The sequence below is a fragment of the Quercus suber genome, unplaced genomic scaffold, assembly GCF_002906115.3.
Source record: "Quercus suber isolate HL8 unplaced genomic scaffold, Cork oak 2.0 scaffold_647, whole genome shotgun sequence".
Taxonomy (NCBI): Eukaryota; Viridiplantae; Streptophyta; class Magnoliopsida; order Fagales; family Fagaceae; genus Quercus; species Quercus suber.
Genome location: NW_027070088.1, coordinates 276,518 through 296,303, shown reverse-complemented (window position 1 = coordinate 296,303; position 19,786 = coordinate 276,518). Strand labels below are relative to the sequence as shown.

Genomic DNA, 19,786 nt, shown 5'->3' with positions numbered 1-19,786 from the left:
CATTAATCACCAACTCTGTTAACCTTTTGCCTCAATCCAACTCAAGGTAAAATTTAGATACAGTGTTTGGTATGGATTAAAATAAAATAAAATAAAATATTATTAAAATTGAAAAGTTAACGGATGCTCTTAAGAACCTAGAACTATAATGTCCTAGGCTTGAAAAGGGCGAATTTTTTTTAGAGTATACAAGTAGTAGTTGATTCTTCCTAAAACTAATATAACTAATACTATATAGGCATAGAGTATTCCATAAATATGTACTCTCTCTTCTTATATGAATAGCGGGTCCCTTCTGCCATGCATATTTAATTAGTGAAATCTATTATTATATGAGATGGAAGAGATACTAAATATTTATTACATTTCCAGAGTACTCTATCTATAATAACTCGTGAGTATAGCATAAATCAAGGCAAATCAATTATTCTTCATTCAAGACCTAATGAGTTCCTAGGTTATAATCTTCTCTTTTATAGGAGAAATTATACACTCCTTGGGCCACCATATTCAAAAATTTAGATATTTATCACAATAAAAATATTTATAAAAAAAAATTTAAAAACAAATTTGTTCTTTCCTTCTCATTCTTTTCTCGTTATAGATATGAAATTATCAACATTTTCTTATTTCTAGACTAAGATTTGGACTTCCTAATTCGAACTTAGACTTGGGGTTGACAACTCCTAAAATTAATTAAAAATTAACTATCATTAATCACCAACTCTGTTAACCTTTTGCCTCAATCCAACTCAAGGTAAAATTTAGATACAGTGTTTGGTATGGATTAAAATAAAATAAAATAAAATATTATTAAAATTGAAAAGTTAACGGATGCTCTTAAGACATTGGTTTAAAAAATATTTTTAGAAACTTTTTATAGGAAAAATAAAAAAAGCAATAGACTTTTTTGACCCATTTTTATATTTATCATGAAAGTGATATAAAAAAATTTTCTAAAATTTTCTATTAACAAATACCCTAAAAACGCCCATTAAGTGGACCCTTATTAAAATTGTATTTGAACCATATTTGACCTTGATTTCATAAACATGTTGTAGTAGGTGAATATTCTAATTCTTTCTTACACATGTAGCCTAGTAATTTCAATTTACTATATAAAAAAAAAATACGATAAACTAGTGATTATTTTAACACAATTTGGCCAAATAATAATTAATGTTTTTAAAATAAAAATGATCTAGGATAGCCATGAATGAGGTATAAAAGCATGTTCAACTTTGGGCTAAATTTAACCACCACAAGTGTATCCGGCCTCATTAATTTAGTGCATGATGTAAACCCAAAGGTACCATGTATAGTGAAGTCTTAGGCCCCTTTGCAAGCGATGTGTGGTGTAGCCTTGTGTTTCTGACGGGCTTCGTGCTGTGAGGGCTTGGGCTCACTGATTGGCCCGAAGCGAAGCGAAGTATTGGATCTGAAGTACATTAGGCTATCAGTCTGAACTTGTGTCCAGTGGGCTTTGGCCCTAAAATCTCCTTATTTTTAAAAAGGGATCCTTAACCCTCACTTGTCTCTATAAACAATCACAATTTTTTTTTTTTCGAGAATCGTATAAATAATCACATGGTTTAAGAAAAGCTAAAATATTTCAGAAAAGCATAAGCACAAGTAATTGGTATTAAATAAATAAATGGCCATCACCAACCAATCAATTATGCATGTCTTCCACTGAAACAAAACAAACTGATTATGTCACTGTCTAGGTAAAGCTATTCATTAAAGCAAAACCGATGATGTTTCGTGGAGAACTATAGAGTACCACTGGGGGAGATTCTCGTTTACTGTATTTAAGATACATAGAAATCATTGAGAGAGAGAGAGAGAGATGGCAAGTATCTATCGGTATATGGATGTTCTGCCACTTTCAGCCATGGTTGCAGTAGAATGCTCTAACGTCGGCATATACACCTTATTCAAAGCAGCAACTTTGAAAGGGTTGAGCTACTACGTCTTTGTTTTCTATTCTTTTGTCATTGCTACTCTTGTTCTTCTTCCCTTGGTCTTCATCTTTCCCCGGTATTTCTCTTAACCTCCTTTTATCATACCACATTAAAAAATATGTAGTTTAGAATATAAGTACAATGGGCTCAGAGTCTTAGACCCATTGTTCTAGGTTTTTTGTAATATACAATATTTCAGACTTTAATTAATTAATATGATGCATGCAGAACAACAGGGCTGCCTACATTCAAGTTGTCTCTCCTCTATAGATTTTTCTACTTGGAGTGATTGGGTACGTACGAGACAATATTACCCAAATGCTTTGCAATTTGATTTGATTTTGATAACTTGAGATTTGGAATGATATATAAATGGGAAACTAGAAATTGTGTGTTTTTCTTGTGTTTTATATAAGATTTATGTTGGCTGGATAGCAGGTTTGTAGCTCAGTTATGTGGCTATATAGGTATAGAATACAGTTCTCCGACTCCTGCTTCGGCCGTTAGCAACCTCACACCGGCTTTTACCTTCATACTTGCTGTCATTTTCAGGTTTTCTTTTCTTTATAAGCTTTTTTTTTTTTTTTTTAGTTTGATTTTAGGTTTTTTTTTTTTAATAAAAAAAACGTGATAATATTTTTACAAATTATTATAATAATAAGTTGTCTTTGATTTTTACATGAACTTATCACTAACATCACTTTTTTTTTAATCTATTAATGAGACTTTATCATCTCAATAGTTGGGGATAAATAATATAATATTTGCTCATTTTTCTTCTTGTATTTGGGCAATGTAAATGGTTGATTAAATGTCGGTTTATGGTACAAATTAAGAATTACAAAATGGAAAAATGTCTTAAAAAGATGGTGCAAGAAGTCAAATTTTTTTAGAAATCTAATTTTGACCCCATTGATCCAATAATCAAACTAATTATCACTTGAACTAATTTAATCAATAAGAGCTTACTAAACACATGCAATGAAGAATTAACTAAATAATGCATGCATACAATCAACTAATCCAACAAAACTAATCCAATCCAATCCAACCTAACACCTCGGGTTGGACTTCATGAGTTTTTTTTTTTTTAGTGAATTTGGACTTCATGAGTTGGTCGGTTAAGTTGGATTGGAATTTTTTTTTAAGTCTCAAGTTAGTTGGGTTCAGGTTAATAGGATTTTTAATCCATTTGATCCAATCTGATCCATCATATAAATAAGTTTATTTTATTTTACCTTTATTTTGAATTTTAAATTTGATTTATTTTGTATTTTGAAAATTTTAATACAATATTATGTGATTTGTAATAATTTTATAAAGTAGTTAAATAGTTAATGAAAGTACAATTCTTTTACAAGTTCTAAAACATGTAAAGCACAACCCACTAACCCAACCCAAACAATTAGATGGGTTAGATTGGGAATTTCTCACCTTGACAAGCCTGGGTTGTATGGAAAAAACCATCAAACGCAACACAACCGAACCCATTCACACTCCTAAAAGTAATAATAAAAATATACCACTCCAAGGATAACCGCCCCAATGTAAATTATATATAAATTTAAAAAATACAATAACCTCTATTTACAAAAACTATGCATTCAAATTCAACATAAGCAAACGGTCCATTTGCAGGGCCGACCCTAGACATTTTGGGACCTTAAACAAGAACTAAAATAGGGTCTTTTTATATTTATGTATTAATTAAAATAATATTTATTTAATATTTTTATATTATAATATATTTCATTTTAAATCTTATTTTCTTGCCCTTTGAGATGCAAATTGACTAATCAAATCTTTGTATTCAAGTTCTTCTAATATCTTATTTTCAATCAATAATATAGTTAATCCACTTAATCTTTCTTGGACATTTTCGATCTTAGATATGGTTTAATTAATTTTAATTTCGAAAAACTTCTTTCTACAAAAACAACTGTAGCAGTTATTGTTAGTAAAATTCTATAAGCAATGCATGTATTTAGAAATGAATCTAATCTTTTTATATAATTTAATATGTCAATTGGAGTATATTCTTTTATTTGTAAAATTTCTTTTAAAACTTTTAACTCTAAAAATAAATCTAAACTATCAATATCATAATAAACATCAAGTTTGAGAAAAAATTTAAGTTTAAAACAATATTTTGCAAAATATCATAAGCACAAAGTTTAGACAGATCACTCCTCAGATCCAAGGAAGCATGAGCAAAAGGATTTATGAGTAGAACTAGTGGAGAGAAAAAATGAGAGAGGCAGAGAGCAAGAGCTAAGAGAGAGAGGCGGAGAGCAAAAGTGAGAGAGAGAAAAGGTAAGAGTAAATTTTAAAGATTTGAGATTCTTGATTTGTCTTGATTTGAGATTATTTTGTGGGTAATTTTTTAGACCAAATTTGCATTTTATCTTGTTGAATTTTGATTTGTCCAGAGGTTAAAGATGATATTTTCGGGATAATTGATTTTTTTAGACCAAAGAATTTTTTGGGTTGCCAATGTTTACAAGGATGTTCCCAATTTTTTGTTCTTTAATCACAAGGATGTATTAGATTTTTTGGAGTTTCTTCTAAAATTATAAAAAAATAAAAATAAAATAAAAAATCTACTACCCCTTATTTTTCAAAATTTTGAGGCCCCCTTTCACTTAGGGGCCTTAGACAATGACCTAATTGGCCTAATGGAAGGGGTAGCCTCTCCCACTGCAGAGGGTCCAAATTCCTGAATCTCTTTAATGGAATCTTCATTACGAATGAACTCATGTGCACCAATTCGAAACTCTAGTACAAGTTATACGACAGTAAACTCAATGACAAGAGTAAACAACTTTTGTGGTTTTAATGGAAACTAATAAGCATAGGGAATTACAAATTTTCTATTTAGGCTCAAGGAAGGAAAGGCTTTCTTAAATGTTTCCTCTACAACTACCTTATTCATGAAGGTCATGCTTCAAAGGGTATATAAAAATATATGCAATAATTACAACCCTCATTGCACATATTTGACGGAGGAATTCGACAACACAAATCTAAATCCTAACATTTTTTATCGTCCTGTTTGGTGTGTTATTTTGAGTCTTTATTTATTTGTTTTAGGTTTGTGATAAAATTCAAACTTCCTTGGCGAATCTCTTCCCTGCGAATATGAGAATGTCTTAATTTTGTACAATGGTTATAACTTGTAACACATATTTTATAAATTTAGTCTATTCTTTGTAAATTTGATGTTTTTTTATTTCCATAAGGCATTTTAATTTTGTTTTGATTTTCTTTGTATGCCTATGTAGTAGTTTCTTAATAATAATGCAACATCTACAATATTTTTATAACACATCTTAGGCGACAAGCTATTACTAGTGGATATAAAAGCGATGTCTATAGTGGAATTAATTCAAACCAGTAACAACTAGCTACTTAAAATTTATTTTAAAAATATTGTAAACGTAACATTACTCATTTCTTAATTACCGAGTAAGTAGAGTACAATTAAGGTTAACTACTATCACCAAATTTTATTCGTTCCTATCCTTTTATGGATGTTTCCAAAAGGATGGAAGTTCTAGCTTTGAGAAGCTTAATCACTCAAGCTAAAATCATGGGTACACCAGTATCAATATCAGGTGCATTGATAGTAGTTTTCTACAAGGGCCCTGCAATCATGTCGGTTGCATCTCAAGAACCACCCCTTTCACATCATTTTCCATTGGGCGCATCACAAACCAAACGGGTCATAGGTAGCCTTTTACTAGCAACTCAGTATCTTTTGGCTTCAATCTGGTACATTGTTCATGTACTTTATTGAGGCAATTCTTTGAAATCTCAGTTTTGTTTGCGTGAGATCTGGCAAACTCAAAGAGAGAGGCAAATGTATAAGCTAAATTTGAATTTTGTGACATTTTATAGGCCCAACTTATGAAAATATATCCAGCAGAGTTCATTCAGGCCTTCTTATTCTTCTTGTGTGCGACAATTGTATCTACACCAGTATGTTTAATAGCAGAAGGGAACTTAAGTGCTTTTAGACTGAGGCCAGATATAGTACTGGCCGCTATTATATACTCGATAAGACACGAGGACTACAAAAGGATAATCTACTTATTGGTAATGTCTAACTTTCATTCTTTCATATATCAGGGAATTGGTTTATCATTAAGCACTGTTGTTCACACATGGGGCTTGCACTTGGAAGGGGCCTGTGTATGTATCAATCTTCAAGCCATTGTCAATAGCCATTGCAGCTGTTATGACTGTCATATTCCTTGGTGATGCTCTCTATCTTGGGAGGTACACAATTCGCTCTTACTCAAGCAAGTGAACGTGCATGCATGAAAGATACAAATTAAACATTGCATTTCACTCCATTGGAACACTAGAACACCTAAATATTTTTGAAAGCACTGAGAAACAACTTAATCGATGTTTTTGGCTTTCTACAAGTGAGCAGATTACATGAATATTTATAGGCTAAAGTATGTCTATTTAGAACCTTCATAGTTAATTGGTACATGCATTCACTCCTAACAGTCATACAAGAACTTCTTTAATTTCATAAATCAATAATACAAAGTACATTTCTAAAAAAATGTGTTCATGTCTAAAAATCATGTTTGTCCTTTTAAGAGAAAATTAGATTTCTGATCAGGAAGAATGATATCTTTTCTTACTTTTGTTGCTAAAAGTGCAGCTGAAAATCAAGAGGAAAGTATTTCTATACCAAAACCACCTAAATTGTAGAGGGTAGACAGCTAGCAAATTCAAATTACCACAGCTAGTTGTCCTTATTTCTTATGGAAAGACTAACGACTGTTACACATGATTTGCTCCCTATTTTTTCTCCTCTATACATATCCATCTAAATGGACAATATACAAAATGTAATAGTTTCTATATAAATGAAATACCAGCTCTTTCTATCTCAAGGTGAGATAGAATTTCTCAAGAATTCTTTATGGTATCAAAGCCAACCGTGAGATAGAGAGAGAAACAAAATTATGTATTTTTTTTCTTCTTAAACCCGCCATGTCAACCACATCAAGCTCTTCCCCTGCCCTCACTCAATCTGATGACTACCCATATCCTGTGACACAAAATATTGCAAATTTTGTGTCACTTCGTCTCTCCTCTACCAACTTCCTTCTCTGGAAAACACAAATGCTCAATATCCTTGAGAGCTATGACCTCCAAGGCTTTATCAATGGTGAAGTTCAACCACCACCCCAGTTCATCAATAATGTTGACTCTGGCACACAAACCAATCTTGTATTTGTGAAGTGGCGCAAAACTAATCGTCTTGTCAAAGGTTGGTTGATAGCCACTCTCTCCAAGGAAGTTCTTGGCATTGCTATAGGCCTCAATATTGCCTTTGAGGTCTAGAATGCATTGGTTCATGCATTTGCTCATGTCTCATCAAACCGAAGCCTTGCACTTAAGCAGCGGCTTACCTCTATAACTCGAGGTACCAATACCTTAGCTATTTATCTCCATTGGTTCAAAGCAATGTGTGATGATCTTGCAGCCATTGGGAAGCCAATTCCAAATCACAAGAAATCATGGTGGCTACTCAATGGGCTTGGCAAAGAATATGAGGTGTTCACTACTGCCATGTTGAGACAGCCAGTCCTTCCATAGTTTGAAATTGTCGCTTCACTGGAGAGTTATGTTGAAAGGCATAAGCTTGATGCTCAACCCACTCCTCAAAAGGCTTTCTATGGCCAGCGCAACAATAAAAATAAAAGAAACAATGGTGGTCAAGGGTCCTCTAATTCTAAGGGACGTGGGTTTGTTCAAGGTGTCCAATTTGCACTAAAGAATTCTAGCCATCCTACATGATATCCGCTAGTAAATTCACCAATCATCGTAGCCAAAAACACAAAAGATGAAGCAATTATTTGTCAGATTTGCAACAAAAGGAACCACACTTCCCTCAAATGCTTTAACCGATTCAATCACTCATTCACAGCAGACAATATTCCACAAGCATTAGCAGCTACAACCATTGCTGACAGTCAAGATTCTAAGTTGTTCCCAGACATAGGAGCTAGGGACCATATTACTGGTAACCCGAGTAATCTTCACTCCCTAACTCCTTATCATGGATCCAATGGTGTTATGGTTGGCAATGGTCATACTTTACCTATCACACTTATTGTTGAAACTATTCTTGGTACTAGTTCTTCTCCTATTCACTTAAAAGATGTGCTATTAGTTCCTGATATTAAAAAATATCTGCTCTTTGTTAGTAAACTTACTACTAATTATCCACTCATCTTTGAGTTTGATGTACATGGTTTTGTGATAAAGGACAAGACAACCAACAAAACTGTAGCAAAATGGAGTAAACAAGGTGGTCTTTATGCCTTTGATAGAGGTCCAACAGCCCTATTCTCCCATCAATTCAAACAGGTTGCTAGAGATTGTTGGCACTATCGCCTTGGTCGTGCACACCAAAGGATCATTGATCACTTGCACTCAAGAAATTTCGTTTCTTCTACTTCAGCATCTAAGTCTTCTTCAATTTGTACTAGTTGTCAAATGGGGAAATCATGTAGGCTTCCATTCTTGTCTTTCAAAGTGATGAAGGTGGAGAATTTGCAGATCGTGATTTCTTGCAGTATTTAGCCATGAAAGGTATTCACCATCAATTTGCTTCTCCAAAAGCACCTGAGCAAAATGGCAAGGTTGAGAGAAAACATCGAAATATCACTGAATTGAGACTCTCCATGATGTTCCATGCACATCTACCACTAAGATTTTGGACAGATTGCTTTTCCACAGCAGTGTTCCTAATCAACCGTCTACCATCCCCACACCTCAACATGGAATCTCCTTTTTTCAGACTCTATGGAAGAAATCCAGACTATTCTTTATTACGAGTATTGGGCTCAAAGTGCTTTCCTTACCTTGGTGAGTATAGATCACATAAGCTTAATCCAAAGTCCCTTGTGTTTTATTTGGCTATAGCATGAAGCATAAGGGGTACAAATGTTTGTATCCAACCACTGGGCGAGTTTATATCTCACACCATGTGGTCTTTGATGAATCCATCTTTCCTTATTCCACGCCTACAAGCTTGTACAAGCAAGAGCTAAGAGAGAGAGGCGGAGAGCAAAAGTGAGAGAGAGAAAAGGTAAGAGTAAATTTTAAAGATTTGAGATTCTTGATTTGTCTTGATTTGAGATTATTTTGTGGGTAATTTTTTAGACCAAATTTGCATTTTATCTTGTTGAATTTTGATTTGTCCAGAGGTTAAAGATGATATTTTCGGGATAATTGATTTTTTTAGACCAAAGAATTTTTTGGGTTGCCAATGTTTACAAGGATGTTCCCAATTTTTTGTTCTTTAATCACAATGATGTATTAGATTTTTTGGAGTTTCTTCTAAAATTATAAAAAAATAAAAATAAAATAAAAAATCTACTACCCCTTATTTTTCAAAATTTTGAGGCCCCCTTTCACTTAGGGGCCTTAGACAATGACCTAATTGGCCTAATGGAAGGGGTAGCCTCTCCCACTGCAGAGGGTCCAAATTCCTGAATCTCTTTAATGGAATCTTCATTACGAATGAACTCATGTGCACCAATTCGAAACTCTAGTACAAGTTATACGACAGTAAACTCAATGACAAGAGTAAACAACTTTTGTGGTTTTAATGGAAACTAATAAGCATAGGGAATTACAAATTTTCTATTTAGGCTCAAGGAAGGAAAGGCTTTCTTAAATGTTTCCTCTACAACTACCTTATTCATGAAGGTCATGCTTCAAAGGGTATATAAAAATATATGCAATAATTACAACCCTCATTGCACATATTTGACGGAGGAATTCGACAACACAAATCTAAATCCTAACATTTTTTATCGTCCTGTTTGGTGTGTTATTTTGAGTCTTTATTTATTTGTTTTAGGTTTGTGATAAAATTCAAACTTCCTTGGCGAATCTCTTCCCTGCGAATATGAGAATGTCTTAATTTTGTACAATGGTTATAACTTGTAACACATATTTTATAAATTTAGTCTATTCTTTGTAAATTTGATGTTTTTTTATTTCCATAAGGCATTTTAATTTTGTTTTGATTTTCTTTGTATGCCTATGTAGTAGTTTCTTAATAATAATGCAACATCTACAATATTTTTATAACACATCTTAGGCGACAAGCTATTACTAGTGGATATAAAAGCGATGTCTATAGTGGAATTAATTCAAACCAGTAACAACTAGCTACTTAAAATTTATTTTAAAAATATTGTAAACGTAACATTACTCATTTCTTAATTACCGAGTAAGTAGAGTACAATTAAGGTTAACTACTATCACCAAATTTTATTCGTTCCTATCCTTTTATGGATGTTTCCAAAAGGATGGAAGTTCTAGCTTTGAGAAGCTTAATCACTCAAGCTAAAATCATGGGTACACCAGTATCAATATCAGGTGCATTGATAGTAGTTTTCTACAAGGGCCCTGCAATCATGTCGGTTGCATCTCAAGAACCACCCCTTTCACATCATTTTCCATTGGGCGCATCACAAACCAAACGGGTCATAGGTAGCCTTTTACTAGCAACTCAGTATCTTTTGGCTTCAATCTGGTACATTGTTCATGTACTTTATTGAGGCAATGCTTTGAAATCTCAGTTTTGTTTGTGTGAGATCTGGCAAACTCAAAGAGAGAGGCAAATGTATAAGCTAAATTTGAATTTTGTGACATTTTATAGGCCCAACTTATGAAAATATATCCAGCAGAGTTCATTCAGGCCTTCTTATTCTTCTTGTGTGCGACAATTGTATCTACACCAGTATGTTTAATAGCAGAAGGGAACTTAAGTGCTTTTAGACTGAGGCCAGATATAGTACTGGCCGCTATTATATACTCGATAAGACACGAGGACTACAAAAGGATAATCTACTTATTGGTAATGTCTAACTTTCATTCTTTCATATATCAGGGAATTGGTTTATCATTAAGCACTGTTGTTCACACATGGGGCTTGCACTTGGAAGGGGCCTGTGTATGTATCAATCTTCAAGCCATTGTCAATAGCCATTGCAGCTGTTATGACTGTCATATTCCTTGGTGATGCTCTCTATCTTGGGAGGTACACAATTCGCTCTTACTCAAGCAAGTGAACGTGCATGCATGAAAGATACAAATTAAACATTGCATTTCACTCCATTGGAACACTAGAACACCTAAATATTTTTGAAAGCACTGAGAAACAACTTAATCGATGTTTTTGGCTTTCTACAAGTGAGCAGATTACATGAATATTTATAGGCTAAAGTATGTCTATTTAGAACCTTCATAGTTAATTGGTACATGCATTCACTCCTAACAGTCATACAAGAACTTCTTTAATTTCATACGTCAATAATACAAAGTACATTTCTAAAAAAATGTGTTCATGTCTAAAAATCATTTTTGTCCTTTTAAGAGAAAATTAGATTTCTGATCAGGAAGAATGATATCTTTTCTTACTTATGTTGCTAAAAGTGCAACTGAAAGTCAGGAGGAAAGTATTTCTATACCAAAACCACCTAAATTGTAGAGGGTAAACAGCTAGCAAATTCAAATTACCACAGCTAGTTGTCCTTATTTCTTATGGAAAGTATAACGACTGTTACACATGATTTGCTCCCTATTTTTTCTCCTCTGTACATATCCATCTAAATGGACAATATACAAAATGTACTAGTTTCTATATAAATGAAATACCAGCTCTTTCTGTCTCAAGGTGAGATAGAATTTCTCAAGAATTCTTTATGGTATCAAAGCCAACCGTGAGATAGAGAGAGAAACAAAATTATGTATTTTTTTTCTTCTTAAACCCGCCATGTCAACCACATCAAGCTCTTCCCCTGCCCTCACTCAATCTGATGACTACCCATATCCTGTGACACAAAATATTGCAAATTTTGTGTCACTTCGTCTCTCCTCTACCAACTTCCTTCTCTGGAAAACACAAATGCTCAATATCCTTAAGAGCTATGACCTCCAAGGCTTTATCAATGGTGAAGTTCAACCACCACCCTAGTTCATCAATAATGTTGACTCTGGCACACAAACCAATCTTGTATTTGTGAAGTGGCGCAAAACTAATCGTCTTGTCAAAGGTTGGTTGATAGCCACTCTCTCCGAGGAAGTTCTTGGCATTGCTATAGGCCTCAATATTGCCTTTGAGGTCTAGAATGCATTGGTTCATGCATTTGCTCGTGTCTCATCAAACCGAAGCCTTGCACTTAAGCAGCGGCTTACCTCTATAACTCTAGGTACCAATACCTTAGCTATTTATCTCTGTTGGTTCAAAGCAATGTGTGATGATCTTGCAACCATTGGGAAGCCAATTCCAAATCACAAGAAATCATCGTGGCTACTCAATGGGCTTGGCAAAGAATATGAGGTGTTCACTACTGGCATGTTGAGACAGCCAGTCCTTCCATAGTTTGAAATTGTCGCTTCACTGGAGAGTTATGTTGAAAGGCATAGGCTTGATGCTCAACCCACTCCTCAAAAGGCTTTCTATGGCCAACGCAACAATAAAAATAAAAGAAACAATGGTGGTCAAGGGTCCTCTAATTCTAAGGGACGTGGGTTTGTTCAAGGTGTCCAATTTACACTAAAGAATTCTAGCCATCCTACATGAAATCCGCTAGTAAATTCACCAATCATCGTAGCCAAAAACACAAAAGATGAAGCAATTATTTGTCAGATTTGCAACAAAAGGAACCACACTTCCCTCAAATGCTTTAACCGATTCAATCACTCATTCACAGCAGACAATATTCCACAAGCATTAGCAGCTACAACCATTGCTGACAATCAAGATTCTAAGTGGTTCCCAGACATAGGAGCTAGGGACCATATTACTGGTAACCCGGGTAATCTTCACTCCCTAACTCCTTATCATGGATCCAATGGTGTTATGGTTGGCAATGGTCATACTTTACCTATCACACTTATTGGTGAAAGTATTCTTGGTACTAGTTCTTCTCCTATTCACTTAAAAGATGTGCTATTAGTTCCTGATATTAAAAAAGATCTTCTCTTTGTTAGTAAACTTACTACTAATTATCCACTCATCTTTGAGTTTGATGGACATGGTTTTGTGATAAAGGACAAGACAACCAACAAAACTGTAGCAAAATGGAGTAAACAAGGTGGTCTTTATGCCTTTGATAGAGGTCCAACAGCCCTATTCTCCCATCAATTCAAGCAGGTTGCTAGAGATTGTTGGCACTATCACCTTGGTCATGCACACCAAAGGATCATTGATCACTTGCACTCAAGAAATTTCGTTTCTTCTACTTCAGCATCTAAGTCTTCTTCAATTTGTACTAGTTGTCAAATGGGGAAATCATGTAAGGCTTCCATTCTTGCCTAAAGAAAATGAAATAAAAATCCCATTTTACAAAATTCATTGTGATCTATGGGGGCCAGCCCTTATTTCTTCTAGAGAAAAGTTTCGCTACTACTACACAATATTTGTTGATGAGTTTACCAATTTTACTTAGTTTTTTCCTATAAAAAAGAAGTCGGAATTTTTTAACTACTTTGACATATTCTATAAATATGTGGAATGTTAGTTTAATGCAAAAATTTGTGTCTTTCAAAGTGATGAAGGTGGAGAATTTGCAGATCGTGATTTCTTGCAGTATTTAGCCATGAAAGGTATTCACCATCAATTTGCTTCTCCAAAAGCACCTGAGCAAAATGGCAAAGTTGAGAGAAAACATCGAAATATCACTGAATTGAGACTCACCATGATGTTCCATGCACATCTACCACTAAGATTTTGGACAGATTGCTTTTCCACAGCAGTGTTCCTAATCAACCGTCTACCATCCCCACACCTCAACATGGAATCTCCTTTTTTCAGACTCTATGGAAGAAATCCAGACTATTCTTTATTACGAGTATTGGGCTCAAAGTGCTTTCCTTACCTTGGTGAGTATAGATCACATAAGCTTAATCCAAAGTCCCTTGTGTTTTATTTGGCTATAGCATGAAGCATAAGGGGTACAAATGTTTGTATCCAACCACTGGGCGAGTTTATATCTCACACCATGTGGTCTTTGATGAATCCATCTTTCCTTATTCCACGCCTACAAGCTTGTACAAGAGTGATCCTCTCGAGGGGGAGCTTTGCATCTTCTCAGAATGGGAGATTGATCCACCAAATGATTCTCCTCCACCTTACTCTACACCACTTTCAGCCTTTGCACCACTTGAATCTCAAGATATCACAAGCCAACTGCACCATCAAATGCATCACAATTCCTCCTTCGTTAAGCCTCCTACAATGACCATATCAGGCTCTTCTTTGTCTGAGCCATGTCAAGCATCTTACTCAGATCCACCAGTAGAGACCACTCCTATTCCTCCTTAAACAAACCCAACTCAGCACCCCATGCTCACTCGTTCCAAGGTTGGTGTACATAAGCCCAACCCCAAGTATGCTAATCTCCATGTAGTCCACAAAAAGCATGATATCCCAACTAAGCCGCAATCCATTCAAAATGCTAAATGTCACCCAGGTTGGGTAGCTGCCATGGATAAGGAGATGGATGCCCTTGCTGCAAACAAAACATGGACCCTTGTTCCATACAAATCTGAGATGAATATGGTGGGATGTAAATGGGTTTATAAAGCTAAACTTAAACCCAATGGCTCCTTAAAGCAACTCAAAGCAAGATTAGTTACCAAGGGGTTCCATCAAGTTGATGGCATAGATTTCTCAGAAACCTTCTCTCCTGTTATCAAACTTGCTAGTATTCGCCTTACCCTTATAATAGCAATTGTCAAAGGATAGGAGATTTTCCAACTTGTTGTCAAAAATGCATTCCTTCATGGCTTTCTATCTACTCCTGTTTACATGCATCAACCACCAAGCTATGTTGATCTAGTACACCCTACTCATGTTTGCCAACTAAGTCATGCCCTATATGGCCTCAAACAAGCCCTTCACGCTTAGTTTGATAGGCTTAGTGACTTCAACTCAGCTTTTATTGCAGTATATCTAACTCAAGATTGTTCATTTGTCATTCTTCTCATAGAGTTCTTATTTTACTACTCTACATTAATGATATGATAGTCACTGGTAATGACCCAAATTGGATTCAATGGCTTATCTCTCAATTGGCTCGTGAATTCTCCATTAAATATTTGGGTTTTCTCCATCATTTCCTTGGCATTGAAGTCCATCGAAGTACCCAAGGTCATTTCCTTTCACAAACACACTATGCTTTGGAACTTCTAGATCATGCTGCCATGACATCATGCAAACCAATTTCGACACCCATGCCCTCAAAAGGTTGGCAACTTCCCATCAATAATGATCTCTACCCTGATCCCACAAATTATCGTAGCCTAGTTGAAGGACTACAATATCTTACCTTCACTAGACCAGACCTTTCTTATAGTGTCAATTTTGTGTGTCAATTTATGCATGCTCCTAAAATGGCTCATTAACAACTTGTCAAACGCATTTGGCGTTATATCCATAGGACTGTTCACTTTGGGTTACAAATTTTTTCCTCCAGTACTCTTGATTTGTATGGGTTTTCTGATGCTGATTAGGCAGGTTGCTCTATTAGCCGACGGTCTACCATAGGGTTCTGCACATTTCTAAGTAGTAATTGCATCTCTTGGAGTGCCAAAAAGCAATCATTTGTGTCTCAATCTAGTGCTGAGGCTGAGTATTGCTTCATGGCATCCACTGCAGCTAAACTCACATGACTTTCCTTCTTACTTCATGATCTTGGTATTGCCCTTCCTCGCCCTCCAATACTACATTGTGATAACTTGAATGCCTTGTATATGACAGTGAATCCTATCTTTCATGGAAGGACAAAACACATTGAACTAGATTATCACTATATTCGTGAAAATGTGGCTCTTGGTTCTCTTGAAACCTGCTTTGTTCCATCCAACCATCAACTAGCTAATATTTTCACCAAGCCCCTCTTCAAGGTTGCCTTTCAGGAATTACGAAACAAACTTGGCCTCTGTCTTGATCCACGGCCAAGTTTGAGGGGGAGTAAAAGTGCAGGCTGAAAATCAGGAGGAAAGTAATTCTATACCAAAACCACCTAAATTGTAGAGGGTAGACAGCTAGCAAATTCAAAATACCACAGCTAGTTGTCCTTATTTCTTATGGAAATTCTAACGACTGTTACACATGATTTGCTCCCTATTTTTTCTCCTCTGTACATATCCATCTAAATGGATAATATACAAAATGTAATTGTTTCTATATAAATGAAATACCAACTCTCTCAATCTCAAGGTGAGATAGAATTTCTCAAGAATTCTTTAGTTGCAGCATCATTGGAGCAATTATACTATCAATTGGGTTTTATGCTGTCATATGGGCAAAAGCTAAAGAAGATTTGAGTGAGTACTCTTGCTGTGACAGCCTGGGATCTTCATCTGATGGTAAGACCCCTTTGTTGGATAGTAGCCTGGGATCTTCAAACAATGGCACAGCATAGACCAAATTAAGGTGCTTTGGTTTCATTTCCACATGTAGTAGCTCACTAGATTTGAATTTCTTCTCTGGGGTCAGAGCTCCCCCTAAATTATTTTCGGATTTGTTGCTGCATCTATATTAATTAAGAGAAACACAAACCTCTACAAAAGGTGTGACAATTTGACAAGATCCGAAACTAGCATGAAGCAAACTACTAAAATTGTTCCTATGCATAAAGGTGTGATGTACTTTGTAGGTTGTCTTTTCAAGTTTAGCTCAAAAATTCTTCTTCTTCTTCTTTTTCTTAATTTTTGAGTTGAAAAATATGAAATTTTATTATATTTGGGCTAAACTCTTTAGTTTTGAATTAAAAAATACAAAGAAAATAGACATTAGAAATTAGAAATATGAGCCCTAAAAATGCAATAAAAATGATAAATATTCAAAATTCTTATTTGGTCCACACAAGTTCTATTCGGTCTATTCTGTCCTCTTCGGTCCACTTTGGTCCATACGGTCCTAATCAGTCCATTTGGTCCTATTCAATCTATTCTGCCCACTAAAGTTCTATTTGTTCCACTCCGTCTTATTTAGTCCACTTCTGTCCATTCGGTCCACATTGGTCCTATTTAGTCCATTTTTTTCACTTTGGTTAGGGTTGTAAATGAACCATCCCGATCGTGAATAACTCAAGCTCGATTCGAATAAAAACTTGTTTATGTTTGTTTGTTTATAAATGAGTCAACCTTGAGCCTTAGTTTTAGGCTTGTTTGATAAACAAGCCAAACCTAAGCAAAAAAATTTATTCATAAACAAGCTCATGAACTATTAAGCTTGATATAAAACAATTCAAGCATAAACTCATTTCTAAGTTTATATGTGTAAGCTAAATATACTCATTACACATATCTTAATAATGACATGGCTAACATGGGACTACTACCCATTACCTTAATTTTTTTCCTTCCCTTTAAACTGGCCAAGAACTACTTTCGACTATAATTACATATAAAAATTAATTAATTAATTAAGTTTTTCACATATGATCCTTCCCTTTCAATCATCTAAAGTAAAGTTATGAAACACATTAGTATTTTCATATTCATAATAGTTACAAAATAGTATCTTTTTGGTTCTCCTTTATCTAATATGAATGTAAAAATTGTATTTTGAATAATTGCTGAAACTGTAAATAGGGAATGATAAATGAATGAATTTAATTATGTAAAATTTTAATTTGAATAATGGCTAATCACAAGTAGGACTAGATGCATGATAAAATGAGTACGCTATTTTCTTTTTCTTTTCTCTTAATTTTAGAGATTTAAGCATTTGATGATTTAATTTTTTTAGATCTCAAGCTCAAATTTTTGACATGAGCTCAAGTTTGAGCTTGGCTTGACTAATTAATCAAGCCAAACTCAAGCTTTTTCGCATTCTCACGAGCTCGAGCTCAAGCTCAAACATTATTGTTAGGCTTGTCACTCTCTCAAGCTAAGCTTGAGCTTTTGACTTTTCCTAGCAAGCCAAGTTAGAACATGCATTACTCAACAAAGGTCAGCTCGTTTACAGCCCTTACTTTGATCCTATTCGGTCCAATTTGGTCTTATTTGGTCCATTCTATCCATTTTTGTTCTATTTAGTCTTATTCTAATCACATTGGTCCTATTTGGTTCATTTTGTCGATTTCAATCCTATTCAATCCACATTAGTCATATTCAGTCCACTTCAGTCAAGTCTGTCCATTTCGATCCATTCTGGCCACTTTGATTCTAACCTCTCCATTCATTCTTATTCGGCCCACTTTGGTTCTATTCAGTCCTATTCAATTCACCTTGTTCCTTTTCGATTGACTTTGTTCTATTTGGTCCAATGTAGTCCATTCAAATCACTTTGTTCCATTTCGGTCAACTTCAATCTTTTTTTTTTTTTTGAGAGAGTTTCAATCTTATAATGTCTGCTTCTAATGATAGCTCTTTATCATCAGGCCAAGATATCAATCAATTTTTGGTGTAGACGGAAATTGAACTCCAGATCATTTATTCAACTATTAAAGGCTTTACTTATTCTTGATGTTGTGTGACATGAGTTACAATATATATATATATATATATATATTTTTAATAATCGACATGAGTTACAATATTGTTCAAACAATCAGCCGATATCTTAATATGTATTGAAAAACTGTATTTATTATTAAAGTATTATCAAAACATCAATTATATGTGTGTGTATATATAATGATTGCAAAACTGTAAAAAATAAATAAATAAATAAATAAAAAACAACAACAACAACAACAATAATAATAATATATCGGTTGATTATTGGATTTATTCGCTATATCAAAAAATATATATATAAAGATACTAAAATAATAAAAATTAAAAAAAAAAAAAATGGTTGCTACGTAAATGTCAGCCAACGTATTCAATAGCAAGAAGATATTGTTTTCGCCAAACTACTAAAATATGGAAAATTATTAGTTAAATTAATTTTTTTTTTTTAAAGATCTGCTAGTCTGCTAGTACAGTGTTAACCAATAATTAATCATAAAATACTTCCCCATTATTAAGGATTGTCACACGCACTCCAAAATAGTGTAATAATTTTCCTTTTAATAACATTTTAAAATAGTGCTTGCAAAAGAAAAGAGTCCAAGTCATGGAGAAAGGTGGAAGGATGGTGTCCCACATTGCGGACAATACAAGAGGTAGTGCGGTCCTTAGTCTAATCGCTCCCTCTTTTCCTGCATAATAATAACTAATAAAGAGTGTGTGTGCCACGTTCTTCTCGGAATTTAGAATACGAGGAGCTAAAACATATTTTGCTATCATTTTTTTTTTATGGCTCAATTACAAATTTTATTCCCTTTATATCTTCACCCTTCAATTTTAGTCTTTTCCACTTCATCCCTCAAATTCCATTTTTTTTTTTCAATGTGATCTGTCCCTCCAAAGGCGGACTATATTCCATTTGGCACCAATTTATTTAGTTTTTTTATATTAAAATTTGGTTAAAATATCATATATTGACAAATATATGTGTTTAATATTTTTGTGGATTATTAGTAATTATATTAAATTTGTATTGGTAAAAAAATAGAATTTTAAAAAATATATATTCAATTTGGTATCCTCTCCCTCTAAATATCCTTGTAAAAAAACTAAGAACTAAGAACTGTAAAAAAAAAAAAAAAGAACTAAGAACTAAGAACTAAGAAGAAGGGATTTTTTTTTTCTCAAAAAAAAGAAGAAGGGATTTTTAAAAAGGAGATGGAATCACTTCATATCTTTTGACTTTCCTAATTTGAAAAACTTCCAAGCATGGCCATGGCACAAGTAACCCTACTTTTCTCATGTCA

General features: G+C 34.2%; 1 protein-coding gene across 1 annotated transcript; it reads left to right on the top strand.

Moving 5' to 3' along the window:
- Window positions 1-1,849: 1,849 nt before the first annotated feature.
- On the top strand, window positions 1,850-16,441 carry LOC111986864 (uncharacterized). The gene is given in 14 exon segments (XM_065765673.1): window positions 1,850-2,040; window positions 2,193-2,230; window positions 2,233-2,257; window positions 2,403-2,516; window positions 5,508-5,748; window positions 5,862-6,143; window positions 6,145-6,242; window positions 6,995-7,257; window positions 7,918-8,360; window positions 8,507-8,682; window positions 10,315-10,555; window positions 10,669-10,950; window positions 10,952-11,049; window positions 16,273-16,441. Coding segments are annotated over 14 exon segments (2,661 nt in total).
- Window positions 16,442-19,786: the final 3,345 nt, after the last annotated feature.